Source organism: Taudactylus pleione, unplaced genomic scaffold, assembly GCF_031769625.1.
Source record: "Taudactylus pleione unplaced genomic scaffold, aTauple2 ptg000145l, whole genome shotgun sequence".
In the NCBI taxonomy this organism is placed as follows: Eukaryota; Metazoa; Chordata; class Amphibia; order Anura; family Myobatrachidae; genus Taudactylus; species Taudactylus pleione.
The window spans coordinates 2,335,744-2,350,903 of NW_028284547.1; the positions used below are offsets into that span (position 1 = coordinate 2,335,744).

A 15,160-nucleotide genomic window follows, 5' to 3' on the forward strand; every position below is an offset into this window, starting at 1 on the left:
GTGACATACATATCCTCCTCCCATGTAACTAGTGACATACATATCATCCTCCCATGTAACTAGTGGCATACATATCATCCTCCAATGTAACTAGCGGCACAGATATCATCCTCCCATGTAACTAGTGACATACATATCATCCTCCCATGTAACTAGCGGCACAGATATCATCCTCCCATGTAACTAGTGACATACATATCATCCGCCCATGTAACTAGCGGCACAGATATAATCCTCCCATGTAACTAGTGACATACATATCATCCTCTCATGTAACTAGTGACATACATATCATCCTCTCATGTAACTAGTGGCATAGATATCATCCTCCCATGTATCTAGCGGTATACATATCATCCTCCCATGTAACTAGTGGCACAGATATCATCCTCCCATGTAATTAGTGGCATACATATCATCCTCCTATGTAATTAGTGGCATACATATCATCCTATGTAGTTAGTGGCATACATATCATCCTCCAATGTACTGTAACTACTGGCGTACATGTCATCCTCCCATGTAACTAGTGGCATACCTACCATCCTCCCATGTATCTAGCTGCATACATATCATCCTCCCATGTAACTAGCGGCACAGATATCATCCTCCCATGTAACTAGCGGCACAGATATCATCCTCCCATGTAATTAGTGGCATACATATCATCCTCCTGTGTAATTAGTGGTATACATATCATCCTATGTAATTAGTGGCATACATATCATCCTCCCATGTAACTAGGGGCATACCTACCATCCTCCCATGTATCTAGTGGCATACATATAATTCTCCCCTGTAACTAGTGGCATACATATAATCCTCCCATGTAACTAGTGACATACATATCATCCTCCCATGTATCTAGCTGCATACATATCATCCTCCCATGTAACTAGCTGCATACATATCATCCTCCCATGTAACTAGCGGCACAGATATCATCCTCCCATGTAATTAGTGGCATACATATCATCCTCCTATGTAATTAGTGGTATACATATCATCCTATGTAATTAGTGGCATACATATCATCCTCCCATGTAACTAGTGGCATACATATCATCCTATGTAACTAGTGACATACATATAATCCTTCCATATAACTAGTGGCATACATATCATCCTCCCATGTAACTAATGGCATACATATCATCCTATGTAACTAGTGACATACATATCATCCTCCCATGTAACTAGTGGTAAACATATCATCCTATGTAAGTAGTGACATACATATAATCCTTCCATATAACTAGTGGCATACATATCATCCTCCCATGTAAACAGTGACTTACAGATCATCTTGCCATGCACTTAGAGATGTACTGATCATGGTACCATTTAATTAGAAAACTACAGGTCACCATGTTTTGCAATTGGAATCCAACAAAGCATCCTGACATGTACTTGAAACTCTACAAACGATCCTCTCATGTGACTAGCATCCATCATTTGACTTGTTTCTTATAGATCATAAAGTTATATAAACAGAGAACTATAGACCATCCTGCCATGTAACTAGTCAGATACAGGTCACTATGGGAAATAACTAGACCCCTAATACATTACTAAAAAATCAAACTGTCATGTAACTATAGACCTACAGATCATCCTGCCATGTAACTAGTGGCATACAGCACATCCTGCCATGTAACTAGTGGCATACAGCCCATCCTGCCATGTAACTAGAGACTTAGAGATCATCCTGCCATGTAACTAGAGACTTAGAGATCATCCTGCCATGTAACTGGAGATCTTCTGACCATCATCCTCCCACGTGACTGAAGATCTACAGATCATCTTGTCATGCAAATAGTGATTTAAAGATTATCTCCCTATGTAACTAGTGACCTTCAGATCATACTGCCATATAACTAGAGAACTACAGACTATCCTTCAATGTAACTAAAGATCTACGAGTATCCTGCTAAGTAGCGATGGGGAGAATTCAATTAGCCGTGAGACTTGCTTTGAGCTTTTACCTGCCTGGTTAAAAACCCAGAGCTATTCAGTTACTACCTTCCGGTAAGTACTGAGAGTGCACTTAACGCAGATTTCTGTTCGCACCACAGGAGGGAATTCTTCAATAAAGCAGATCCTACACATTACACTTTCTTTATATCATCCTCCCATGTAACTAGGGGCAGCGCTCTCATTCCTGTGTTGACTGCAATTAGTATACAGGGGAGCAGTAGAAACAGGGAAAATACCCAAATGACCCTTATACTTTCATCTTTTCACATTTTTCCATAACTCTATAATGAGCTAGGGCAATTTACCCCGTTTTTACAAACTGTCTATTAACAATGCTAAGATACCTTGCCTCCATTTTTACAACCTGTAAAGTTTACATGCTCAGAAGGATAAAAACACATATTACCTTTTCTTCTTTCTGTCCTACTTACCGGTACAACTCACCAAAAGATTGGAGGACAGTTCCCTGTCCACAAAATTGTGCTCTCATTATATCAGGACAGAACCCTTTTTATGCTTATAGGAAATTTATTATGGTATTTAATTAAAAACAATACCAAAGTTATATTTTAACAAAAAATAATCGATTATTAAGAGCTCCTTACCCAATAGTCTACTTTTCCTTAGCTGTGCTACATGTTATTAAAGATCATATGAAACTAGAGACCTACAGGCCATCCTGCTATGTAACTAGGGACCTACAGGCCATCCTGCTATGTAACTAGAGACCTACAGGCCATCCTGCTATGTACCTAGAGATCTACAGGTCTTAACTCTATGTAACTAGATACCTACAGGCCATCCTCCTATGTACCTAGAGACTTTCAGGCCATCCTGCTATGTACCTAGAGACCTACAGGCCAACCTGCTATGTACCTAGAGATCTATAGGCCATTCCTCTATGTATCTACATACCTACAGGCCATCTTCCTATGTACCTAGAGATCTACAGGTCATTCCTCTATGTAACTACATACCTAAAGGTCATTCTTCTATGTACCTAGAGATATACAGGTCATTCCTCTATGTAACTAGATACCTACAGGCCATCCTGCTATGTACCTAGAGATCTACAGGTCTTTCCTCTCTCTATGTAACTAGATACCTATAGATCATCCTGCTATGTACCTAAAGATCTACAGGTCATCTTGCTATGTAACTATATACCTACAGGTCATTCCTCTTTGTAACTAGATACCTACAGGTCATTCCTCTATGTAACTAGATACGTACAGGTCATTCCTCTATGTAACGAGATACCTACTGGTCATTCTGCTATGTAGCAATAGACATACAGGTCATTCCTCTATGTAACTAGATACCTACAGGTCATTCCTCTATGTAACTAGATACCTACAGGTCTTTCTTCTATGTAACTAGATACCTACAGGTCATTCCTCTATGTAACTAGATACCTACAGGTCATTCCTCTATGTAGCTAGATACCTACAGGTCATTCCGCTATGTAACTAGATACCTACAGGTCATTCTGCTATGTACCAATAGATGTACAGGTCATCCTGCTATGTACCTAGAGATCTACAGGTTATTTCTCTATGTAACTACATACCTAAAGGTCATTCTTCTATGTACCTAGAGATCTACAAGTCATTCCTTTATGTAACTAGATACCTACAGGCCATCCTGCTATGTACCTAGAGATCTACAGGTCTTTCCTCTATGTAACTAGATACCTATAGATCATCCTGCTATGTACCTAGAGATCTACAGGTCATCCTGCTATGTAACTATATACCTACAGGTCATTCCTCTTTGTAACTAGATACCTACAGGTCATTCCTCTATGTATCTAGATACCTACAGGTCATTCCTCTATGTATCTAGATACCTACAGGCCATTCTGCTTTGCAACTAGATACCTACAGGTCATTCTGCTATATACCAATAGACGTACAGGTCATTCCTCTATGTAACTAGACACCTACAGGTCATTCCTCTATGTAACTAGATACCTACAGGTCATTCTGCTATATACCAATAGACGTACAGGTAATTCCTCTATGTAACTAGATACCTACAGGTCATTCCTCTGTGTAACTAGATACCTACAGGCCATTCCTCTATGCAACTAGATACCTACAGGTCATTCCGCTAGGTAACTAGATACCTACAGGTCATTCTGCTATGTACCAACAGACGTAGTCATCCTGTTATGTACCTAGAGATCTACATGTCATTCCTCTATGTAACTAGATACCTACAGGTCATCCTCCTATGTATCTAGAGATCTACATGTCATCCTGCTATGTATCTCGATACCTACAGGTCATTTTGCTATGTAACTAGATACCTACAGGTCATTCTACTATGTACCTAGATACCTACAGGTCATCCTGCCATGTACCTAACCTAGAGACCTACAGGTCATTCCTCTATGTAACTAGATACCCTCAGGTCGTTCTGCTATGTACCTTGAGATCTACAGGTCATCCCATGTACTTAGAGATGTACAGTTCATTCCGCTATGGAACTAGATACCTACAGGTCATCCTGCTATGTACCTAGAGACCGACCGGTCATTCTGTTATGTAACTAGATACCTACAGGTCATCCTGCTTTGTACCTAGATACCTACATGTCATCTTGCTGTTTACCTGGAGACCTACCAGTCATTCTGCTATGGAACTAGAGACATACAGGTCATCCTGCTATGTACCTAGAGACCGACCGGTCATTCTGCTTTGTAACTAGATACCTACAGGTCATCCTACTATGTATCTAGAGACCTACAGGTCATCCTGCTATGTAACTACAGACCGACTAGTCATTCTGCTATGTAGAGCTCTTCAAACCATTCTGATATCTAATTATCTACACACCATTCTCCAATGTAACTGGTGACCTACAGACCATCCTGTGATGTAACTTGATACCTACAGACCATTCTACCAAATAGCTAAATATCTGTAGACCATCCTGCCATGTAACTGGAGATTTAAGAACCATTCTACCCTGAATCCTGCCTTTTAACTATAATGCAACTAGAATCTTTCAGATCATCCGTGCATACCATTCTGCAAAGTAACTAGTGACCTACAGACAATCTGCCATGTAACTAGTGACATACACACCATCCTCCCATACAACTAGTACCCTACATACCATCCTCCCATGTAACTATAGATCTATAGACAATTCTGCGATTTACCTAATAACATACAGCTCAACCTGCCATGCAACATATAACCTACAGATCATCTATCCATGTAAATAGAGACCTGCTGATCTTCCTGCCACATAACTACGGAACTTTCTACATTCAACTATAGATCTACAGACCATTCTATCATTCATTTATAGATCTTCAGACCATCCTACCATGCAACTCATGACCTACAGACCATCCTACCATGTAACTCATGACCTATAGACCATCCTATCATGTAACTCATGACCTACAGACTAGCCTACCATGTAACTCATGACCTACGGACCACCCTACCATGTAACTCATGACCTATAGACCATACTACCATGTAACTCATGACCTACAGACCATCCTACCATGTAACTTATGATCTATAGACCATCCTACCATGTAACTCATGAACTACAGACCATCCTACCATGTAACTCATGACCTATAGACCATCCTACCATGTAACTCATGACCCATAGACCATCCTACCATGTAACTTATGACCTACAGACCAGCCTACCATGTAACTCATGACATACAGACCACACCATTCTATCATGTAACTCATGACCCACAGGCTATTCTACCATGTCACTAGTGACCTAAAGATGATGCTACCATGTATCTAGTAAACCATAAATCGTCATTCCATATAACTGAAGACCTACTAGCATCCTGTTATGCAACTGGCAGCATAGAGTATAGATACAGACCATACTATCCTGTATTTAGAGACCTGAAGACCATACTAACATGACCTAGAGCACATAGCCATGCAATTAGAGACTTACAAACTATCCTGCCATGTAAGAATGCAACTAGAGACCTGTAGATCATCTTGCTATATAACTAGTGCCATACAAACCAATGTGCCATGTAACCAGATATCTTTAGACTGTCCTGCCATCTAGCTAGAGATATATGGAACTCTTTGCCAAAAAAAACTGGTGCCTTACAGACTATCGTTTTACGCATGCCCCATTTTAGATGTGACAGTTCTGTTTAGGTTTGCCTCTATCCTACTGTCCCTATCAGTACGGTTTGTCCCAATAGAGCCGGAAAAGTTGGACAGAATATCTGTGCGTTGCTGTTCTGCATTGCTATGTCCACCTGCCATGATGCTTGCAACATTCAAAAGGTGGTTTTCCTGCTGTGCACGCCATTTGTCCCGATTCCCCTACTTTAAAAGGTGTGAGGTATGTTTTATGTACAGGGTATTTTTAATAGTAACTGCAGATGTACAGAACATCATATTATGTATCCAAAAGCCAAAATATCCATTCATGTACCTTAAAATTTCATGCAATTGGAGGGGGTCACAGATGGTGCAATTGTCTCTGCCAATGTGGCCTATTTCGGCTAAACATGCCTGGTGTTACCGCATGTCCACCCACCATTATAGGTTTCTGAGAACAATTAAAATGTGTCCAAATTTAATTCATTCCTATGTGAAAAGGGGGTTGGTCAGTTTTCCGCTATTGCTGGATTATTACTGGTTGACCGCACTAATGGATAGCAATTGGATTAGGCCATTAAGACTGACCATTCAATGGTTAGATCTGTACAAGCTGACCACTCTTGTGTTTGTGGCCATATTGGATACATTTCTAGCCATTTCACAATCAGGCAGTTGGGCCACATGTAAATATATACGTGGCTGGTTTACCTAGCGATAAACAGATCCTCCTTCTAAATACATAGAGAATTACTTACTGGTCAGCCTACCCTATATAATACACTGTTCCAGGAACTAGACAACCACAAAGTTTCTAGAAATTGTACTAAAAGTCTTCTTTAAAGCATACTACCAAGCGCCAGCTGATATGTATCATACTGCTGTGAACTCAGCACAGCATAATTATGTATGATATAGGATTTTAATGTTGATCAATTATTTTCAAAAGTACCAATTTGAAGTATATCTTTTTTTTTAATCACAGACATCGGCAAGTAGCAAACAGTTCAGTCTTCAGTCTTAAGGGGAGATGTATCGAGCCTTGGCGAGAGATGTGGAGAAGCTACCCAAAGGAACCATTCAGCTTCTAACTGTCATTTCATAGGCTGTGGACATAAATGACAGATAGAAGCTGATTGGTTGCATTGGGCAACTTCACTACTTTATCTCTCCCCAAGTCTTGATACATCTCCCCTTTAGTATTTTCCTAAATACAAGTATATTGGTAGCTTTAGTCATCTAATTCTTATTCACAGTTTACCTGCCATTCACAAGCAGACGTTATTAATCAAACAAGGTGCTTCGTTGTAAGCCAGGTTCCTATACATTAGGAATGAGGTTTGGTCATTGTCTCCCGACGTACAGAACATGTCAAAGACACACACGCACACACTGACGGCACAGCTCCACGTCAAAATACCAAAATATAACATCAAAAGACAAAATGCCGTTCAGAGGCTTCCAGTTACAAGAGGGTCCTGGCGTTAAGGATCTCTTTGGGGTATTTCTTAACACTTCTGCTGATAAAAGCACAATAATGCAGAGCAGCAGTGTTAAGTTACCTGTAGATGGCAGGATACAATATGGGACCCAGGAACGGACTAGGAAAGGGGTAAGAGTCATGGTAGGGGAAGGGGAAGGGATCTACCTTATAAGCAACTCGTGCAGGGCATTTCTTCCCCAGACCCAAGGGAGGCGAGATAAGTCTGAGCATCTCATACAAGTCTGTATATTTCATGCGGCCCCTGGGAACAGAGAGAGGAGCCACAGAGCCATGGAAAGGAGGTTGACGTCATGTGGAAGAAAAGGAGTGGGGAATGACAGGAAATGTAAGGTTGTATGGTTGGAAATGAGCGAAACGCGTGGTGGGACAATGGCAGATATGAGACACAAGTAGTAGGGGGTTATATATAGCAAGAGAGGACCATGGTCCACGGATGGAAGAAGTTGAAGAAGCAGAGAAACAACAAAAGAAGGTACGGAGAAGGAAAAATATTAACAAGGAAAACGTATTAACCAGGTAAACATATGTGACCAAGAGTCGGTGGTAATGAAAGAGAAAGAGGCAAGAAATGAGAAGAAGAGGAGTCCATGCAGTGTAATGGATATATTTTTTTGGAAAATTAATGGCCATAATAGAAAAGGAAAAAAGACAGAATAAAAATAGATGGATTACAGGATGCCAGGAAGAATGGATTGGAGAAGGAATAGATTGAATACAGAAAAGGAAGAGAGAGAAAGAAAAAATGAGAGGAAGATAAATATGAGAGAATACATCTCAGGACATAGCGAGGAAAGGAGGAGGGGGGGGAGAATTGAAGGATTCGGAGGAACATGGAGAGAAAAGGAATGAAAAGAAATTAGATCAACTTATGTCACTACCTCAGCAGGCGACGCAGATGTATTACCCATACAAGGGAACTGAAACCGTACATTCATTTGGACCCAAAGCAATAACACCTAAATGAAATAACGCAGGGGAGGGTAGAATTTTTTTTTTTTCTCCCCACAGTAGATTTTCCCCGGGCATGTAGGACAACAAAGGAAATCCAGGTCAGGAATGGAACTTTTTAATGACTTAATTAGTTGACAAAATAAACAAAAGAAAACTGTATTTCTATAGGCAGGTGGAGAATTCTCGTTTTACAACCTCTCTCCAGTACAGGTGTTAGGAGAAGTTATGCCTTTGTCCTGCCAGTATGAATCGGGAAGGGAATTTAGGAGTAGGAAGGAAGATGTTTTTCGTGGTGGTGGTAAAAGGGGGGTGCGAGGTTTATGGAATGTGGAAGGAGATCCAGGATGGTTAATGGAGCCCCCCTGAGACTCCTCCGCACCCTCCCCCTTTCGTCAAGCATTTATTTTGTTCCTAAAAGCAGGCTCCCATCCCAAAAATACATTATCTGTGCCGAAACCCTCGGAATCCCAGCAAGCCCATGCTTCTTTCCGGAAACTATATACCCTTTAGCTGCCATGGGATGAACCAATAATCCCCTGCCAGCCAAAGAGAGAGGATGCACAATGTGTACACAGCTGAATACAGCTCCGTAGACAAATATATATATGGCATATATATATTAAATTAGGTGGGTGAAAGCAACGCGCATTCCGCTGAAACTCTTGCAGGGGATAACGGGCTAGTTTTGAAGGAGGGGAGAAAAGGAATATTATCCAGGGGTGAGAGAAGGAAGGATAGGTATATGGGGGGTAAGGGGTGTGGAAATTCGTTCTGTGCTTTTTATTTTTGTTTGTAATGGTTTTCCAAACCTTGCAGGCCACCCTGTGGGGGCATTTCTTCCCCAAACCCAGCGGTGGGGATATAACCCGTAACAAACTGTACATGTCCTTATAATGAATACGCCCGCTGAAATAAGAACAGAAGGGGAGTTAGTTAAGAGGGTGTGAAACTTTTCAGAGGTGACCCTCCCTGTAATCATACGCTTTTGGATGCAGTGCTGTGGTCCTGCATGATATAGAAGACACATGATGACGTTATGTGATGGTTAAAGTCTCAAACTTGTCCGTCGTCAAGCGTAGTGCGACATCGTGCTCCGGCAGTATTATAGTAATCTCCTCTCTGCATACACTAAGAGTGCTTTGCTGGGGGGGCATCAATTAAAATCAGGAAATCATTATAGGGGTGCCACAATTACATTATAGGTTTATTACGGAATAATCAGACAGCGATGGATATATAGTTTGTTTGGTTTTTTTTTTAAGAAGAAAAACAAAAGCTGTATAATACGTGGGATTCAGTATAAAAACGTTTTACCCCCCCAGCTGTTCACCAATATTCAGTCACTTTAGGGCTGCAGACACAGCGAATAGGATGGATCAGGGATGTTCGGTAAAACACCACTAAACTACACTATACAGAGCGGCTCATGACAGAGGTGGACAGAAAGGATGAGGCGGCGGGGAAGAGATAAGTAAAGGGAGAAAACATGATGCGTGGAGCATTGAAAAAAAAAAATGTAGATTAGAGAAGAATAAATGATAAGAATAAACAATAAATCTGTATTATTCACATTTGAAGCAAACCGATCTATTTCTTCATTAAACGCCTTTTTCGAAGAACACGTTGTATAAAATCTACATTATCCGGCTAATTACCAAAAAAAACTTTATTTTGACGCATATTTTTTTTTTCTCCCCCCCTTTGGTCCCCTGTAATCAGTTTGAGAATTCAACCACAACATTCAAACATAGAAACTAGTAAACATAGCTGAACAGTAATGTGAAGAAACAAGTGAATAGGTACAGTACGTTATACATATTGGTCCCCAAAAAAATAAATAAATAAATATAAACAAAGATGGAATAAAAATAAAATGACAAAAACACATATACGAAAAAAAAATATACATGTTAAAAGAGAAAGAGCAGGATAGACAAATCTGTGAATGCACACAGAGAACAGTTAATTTAAGCATACAGTGAATAGCTTTTGTTACTGGCAGGGGAGGCAGTGGCAGGAATCTTGCAAGTCCGGGTAGAACGGTGCCCTCCTGCACTCATTAGAAGAAAGCCTTTCTCTTGTCAGACCATTATTTCAGACATTAGACAATGAGTACCAGCTTGTGTTAGAGTTAACTAGCAACATTGCAGTCTATTATGTCCAAAACATATAACCATGTACAGTGACGGCTTCCGATTTTGTACAGCATATTACCTGCCCTACAAATATATTTCAGAGAGGTGTGTTGTTGATAATCTCAAGTTTAAAGTCACACCTTATATTCACCATGTGTCCGATTTATTAGGTACGTCCTCTGTTCCCAGCAAATAATCTGTCTGATCCTCAGCAAGGGCGGAGCGTAAGCATGGACCGGCATCCGGGTGGCAAATAGAATCAGTGCCCCAGTAAATTAGGGCTCTTTAAAGTACAGGAATGAGAGCCAAGTTGTAGGAAGGCGTACCTAATAATCCAGCCACTCTAAACTATATACTAACACATAGGGCCCGATTCAGCAAGGAACGCAGTTGCTTATACACACGCAATCGGACGATTAATTCTCACTGTGCATGCGTAGTGCCGTTTGTGGGCGGTGACAGGGAGGGGGGTGGTCGGGCGAACGCAGGCGTGCGCTGAAGTAAGCAATTCCTGAGTGAGGTCCGACCTGCCTTAACTGTGCGTATGGGTCCGATGTTACCGACTGTTCAGCTATGTTGTCAAGGTATAAGGATGTGAGTAAGGGGAAGTGGGCGGCTTTATGTTTGGCTGCGACTGCAATGCGAATGCAAACATTTACATACCACCGTAGATTTTAGCAACTGCGTTGCGTGCATATAAGCAGAATAGCGATCCTTGCTGAATCAGGCCCATAGTAAGGTGAGTAAATCTGGAAAATGTAGACTACTAGCAAAAGTGGCTTATTCATTGACATAAGACACGAGAAGTCATAAACCTCCTACCACAAATGGGCGTATTTATCCAACTAGTGCAGGTCCTCTTCCTGCCTCTGAAAGCTGCCCAGTCTACAATCGCCCATTGTACAATTCTACAGTACTTTTCCGGGATAGCCGGAATTGCACATGGAGAAAAGAGTAGAGATGCCACTTTCAGTTTATCTCCTGAAGTAGTGTTCTTTCCAGCTTCATTCATGTCTTCATGATGACGGCTAAGGGACATTTGTGTGTGTTTGAGTATTTCATAGACATCTGAGCGCATATAGAAATGCTTGCACGCATGTAATGCACCCGAAGGGTGCACAAGCCCTCCCAAAGAGAATGTAGAGTTACCCACGATCACCAGTACCTCCAGAGATCCCATTATAGAAGAGGGGAGAAAAGGCTTGGCTAGCTAGGGAACTCCTCTATGAATGCGCCCTTCTCCAGCCTTTCAAATCTCATTTAAATATCTGTTCCTGCTAAATGTAGTTTGAGGCCAACGCCCTGACCAGTTTCCGGTAACTTGGCGTGCAGATCCTTGTTGTTACATGTACATAACACTGAAACAGCACGTGTGCACAGGTTTATTATGGCTTTCCTGAACATTAAAGAAGAGAAGCTCCATTATTAATATTAATTCCCTGTTACTAAGTATATATAGGTAAGATAACTGTAGCTCTGACTGGCAAAGATCGGGACAGTTATTATACTGTATGATGAGTTTGTAAGAGTTTCATGGAATCAGTTAATCTTGCCATGGGAATAACTCTATGTGGACTATAGCTCTGCCACTCCCGATCATCGATTTCTTGCCAGAATGATCTGTAGCCAAAAATGTTGGTTTTAGAACGACCTTCCTGATTATCCTCAGCAGAGCCACGTCCAGGCATTAGTGGAGCTTTGCAAATGTTGACGAATAAACTAAGCCGTGTCATGTTTCATCATGACAGCTGTACAGTGGTATAAATGACATCGCATTGAGGGTTTTTTTCACATTTGGTGGTAGAAGATGAAACTTTCCCGGTCATCCTCGGCCACTTGGCTGCCTGGATAGAAGCTCTTGTAGGACCTCTCCCAACAAGACTCCATTACTAAGTCCTCATAACCACAGGCTCTGAGTGCATCAATTCCACTGGTGTTATTACCTGACCTTAGGTCCTTAGCATCACTCTCTTTCTACCTACTGCTTCACAACCGAGACCCATGGGGGAAAATAAATGAAAGGAATAATTGCTGAAAGTTTGTAAGGGCTCCATCGCTGTGTTTTATATTAAAAACACCTGTATATGGGGATGACACCATTTATAGTTGTTCCTGCTGTACCCATCACTGCTGACAATAGGATTTGCTAGCGTTGGGGACGCTGTACGTTTACATTCTGGGTTACAGAGCATATCTTGCTCTATGCACCTGCGTTCTATTGTTGACTATGTAAGAGCACAGGTAATGCATTAGAAGAGTAACAAATGTAAAACATATATAATGTATTCCATAGTAGCCATGGTGGAACTGCTGCGATAAAATGGTGCATAACATTGCTGCCGGACGGGAAGATTATTTGCGCCTCCAGGTCAGTGACTAAAGTCGTGGCACTTCTACAGAAACGTGTCAACAGCTAATGAGCCAGTTCCTACGTGACAACATTGCTAGAAGAGTAATAAGTCTCCCAGAACAAATCAAACTCCCATGAAAATATTTAGTGTAGTTAATTCTGTGTACCAGGCTGGTGACTCCCCCTCCGGACGAATCATTATCCAATGAACGGGACTGTCTACGCACCCTGTGCTTTATCCATATTTATCATATCTAGTCGCCTCCTGTTTCATATCATCTATGTTAACTAATACTCTCTTCGGGTTGTAGCTCCGTCCGTTTCTTCTCTACGAATTACAGGCTACGCCATTTTTTTCCCCGTTGGGTGGCTTCATGTTCCCTATTGGGTGATTTCAATATTGGCGCCATATTTCCTCCTTGCCGCTTTGCCCTTTCCATCGTGTTCCTGCATTATTTCAGCGATGTTTTCCTCTGGCCCTATCGCCAGATGATTGAACTCCTTCTCTTTATAATTTTTTGACAGATATTCTTAAATACGCTCGACGTCTCCATCTTACTGTTCCCAGTACTACGAGTAATCTGCACCTGAGTTTTCTCTACTCCCTGATGACTAAATTCCAGTCCCTCACTAATATGTCGCCTCCCTGTCACATCTAGTATTAGGTAGGGTAGATGGAAAAGACTTACCAAGCAGCCGGGTCATACTCTGCCCATACTCGCACATATTCATCCAGGTGATGGGGACCCAAAATGGAGGAATCACGGGTCAGATACTCAAAGTTATCCATGATGACAGCGACAAACAGGTTCAACATCTGTAGAAGGAGAAGAGCTATGACGTACGTTGTACACGTATCTGTATCTATTACCCTAAAGACCTTTTTCTGTTGCGGAGATGTTTTTATGTGGAGCATACAGAATAATTAAATTGTCTGAACTCTTATTTTTTAACATCTCTGTCATGTAGACGTTCCATAAACTGTTGCGCAGTAATAACAGCCACGGGAAGCACGTCCACCTGTAGAGCAGAGGGCACACAAACATCACTCCCTGGATTTTACCCGCACACCTATATGTCATCCACTGAAGCACAACTACCAGTAGGAAACTAGCTACTGTCCAGTGCACGTTAGACCAGAAAAGTGAGTGTCTGATTGGTTGTTTTGATTCACTGAACCCCCGGGGGGGGGGCGGGCACACCGTTAGTGACCGGCTGTGGAAGGCCAGATTACTATCTGCTCTAACTCATTTTATATGGCCCTGTTGGAACACTCAGCGGAGAGGCAGATATACGTAATTAACAACTCTGACATGTGCTTCACCAATCGGTGGCAGGCAAATAGAAACCCTGATCTTCAATTGGTGGATAGGAATTGAAACAAAGCTTATTGTAAGCATCAAAGCATCTTTTTACACTGTTCTACCCATCTCTCTCTCTCATGGATGGGTAGATGTACTAAGCCTTGGGGAGAGATAAAGTACCAACCAATCAGCTCCTAATTGTCATTTTCAAACACAGCTTGTAAAGTGACAGATAGGAGTTGATTGGTTGGTACTTTATCTCTCTCCACTTTATCTCTCTCCAAGGCTTAGTACATCTCCCCCTAAGTCTGTCTCTGTAATACACACTGGGTCTGATGATGAGTCGGGCGCAGCCCCCACTGCGGACATTTCTCGCGATTACCAGCAGACTGTGTGCACCGCAAAAAAGCAATTGCAGACTGCGCATGCTCTGTACCACGCAAGCACCTCGACGGGCGATATGAGAGCGGCTGATTAGCTCCGTGTATGGCTGTATCCCTGCGTCCGTGGAAATGGGACCCTCTGGGTGGCTGCCATTTGCGAACGCACGGAATAGATCCATCTTGTTGTGACATCATGGGCGCGTGGCGGGCATGTAGCCAGACGCCCATGCTAGTATGGGTCGTGGATATACGGAGACGCAACGCCTGTTTCTGACAAATGTTCACCACCCAGCATTGGTAGGCGTAAATGCGGATACGAATGAGGACGGCTGCGGGCGGAAAAATCATTGGCGGTGAGGCTATGAAGATGGACGGACACTGGCATTAACATAAAGGTAGTAACTCTGGCTGTCTGCAGCCTCTTTTTGTCCCACTCATAAT

At 41.9% G+C, this 15,160-nt stretch overlaps 1 protein-coding gene across 8 annotated transcripts in view; it reads right to left on the bottom strand.

Moving 5' to 3' along the window:
• Window positions 1-15,160, bottom strand: part of CACNA1A (calcium voltage-gated channel subunit alpha1 A) — a 300,806-nt gene that overhangs the window by 84,174 nt on the left and 201,472 nt on the right. For 5 of the 8 annotated variants that reach the window (XM_088473951.1, XM_088473950.1, XM_088473948.1 and 2 more), the window contains 2 exons: window positions 13,722-13,849; window positions 9,357-9,453 (listed from right to left, as the gene is read on the bottom strand). In XM_088473951.1, coding sequence (XP_088330077.1) covers window positions 9,357-9,453; window positions 13,722-13,849 — 225 coding nt within the window. Of the gene's footprint in view, window positions 1-7,740; window positions 7,838-9,356; window positions 9,454-13,721; window positions 13,850-15,160 lie in introns of all 8 variants that reach the window. The other 3 variants (XM_088473953.1, XM_088473954.1, XM_088473947.1) reach the window with 1 other exon arrangement.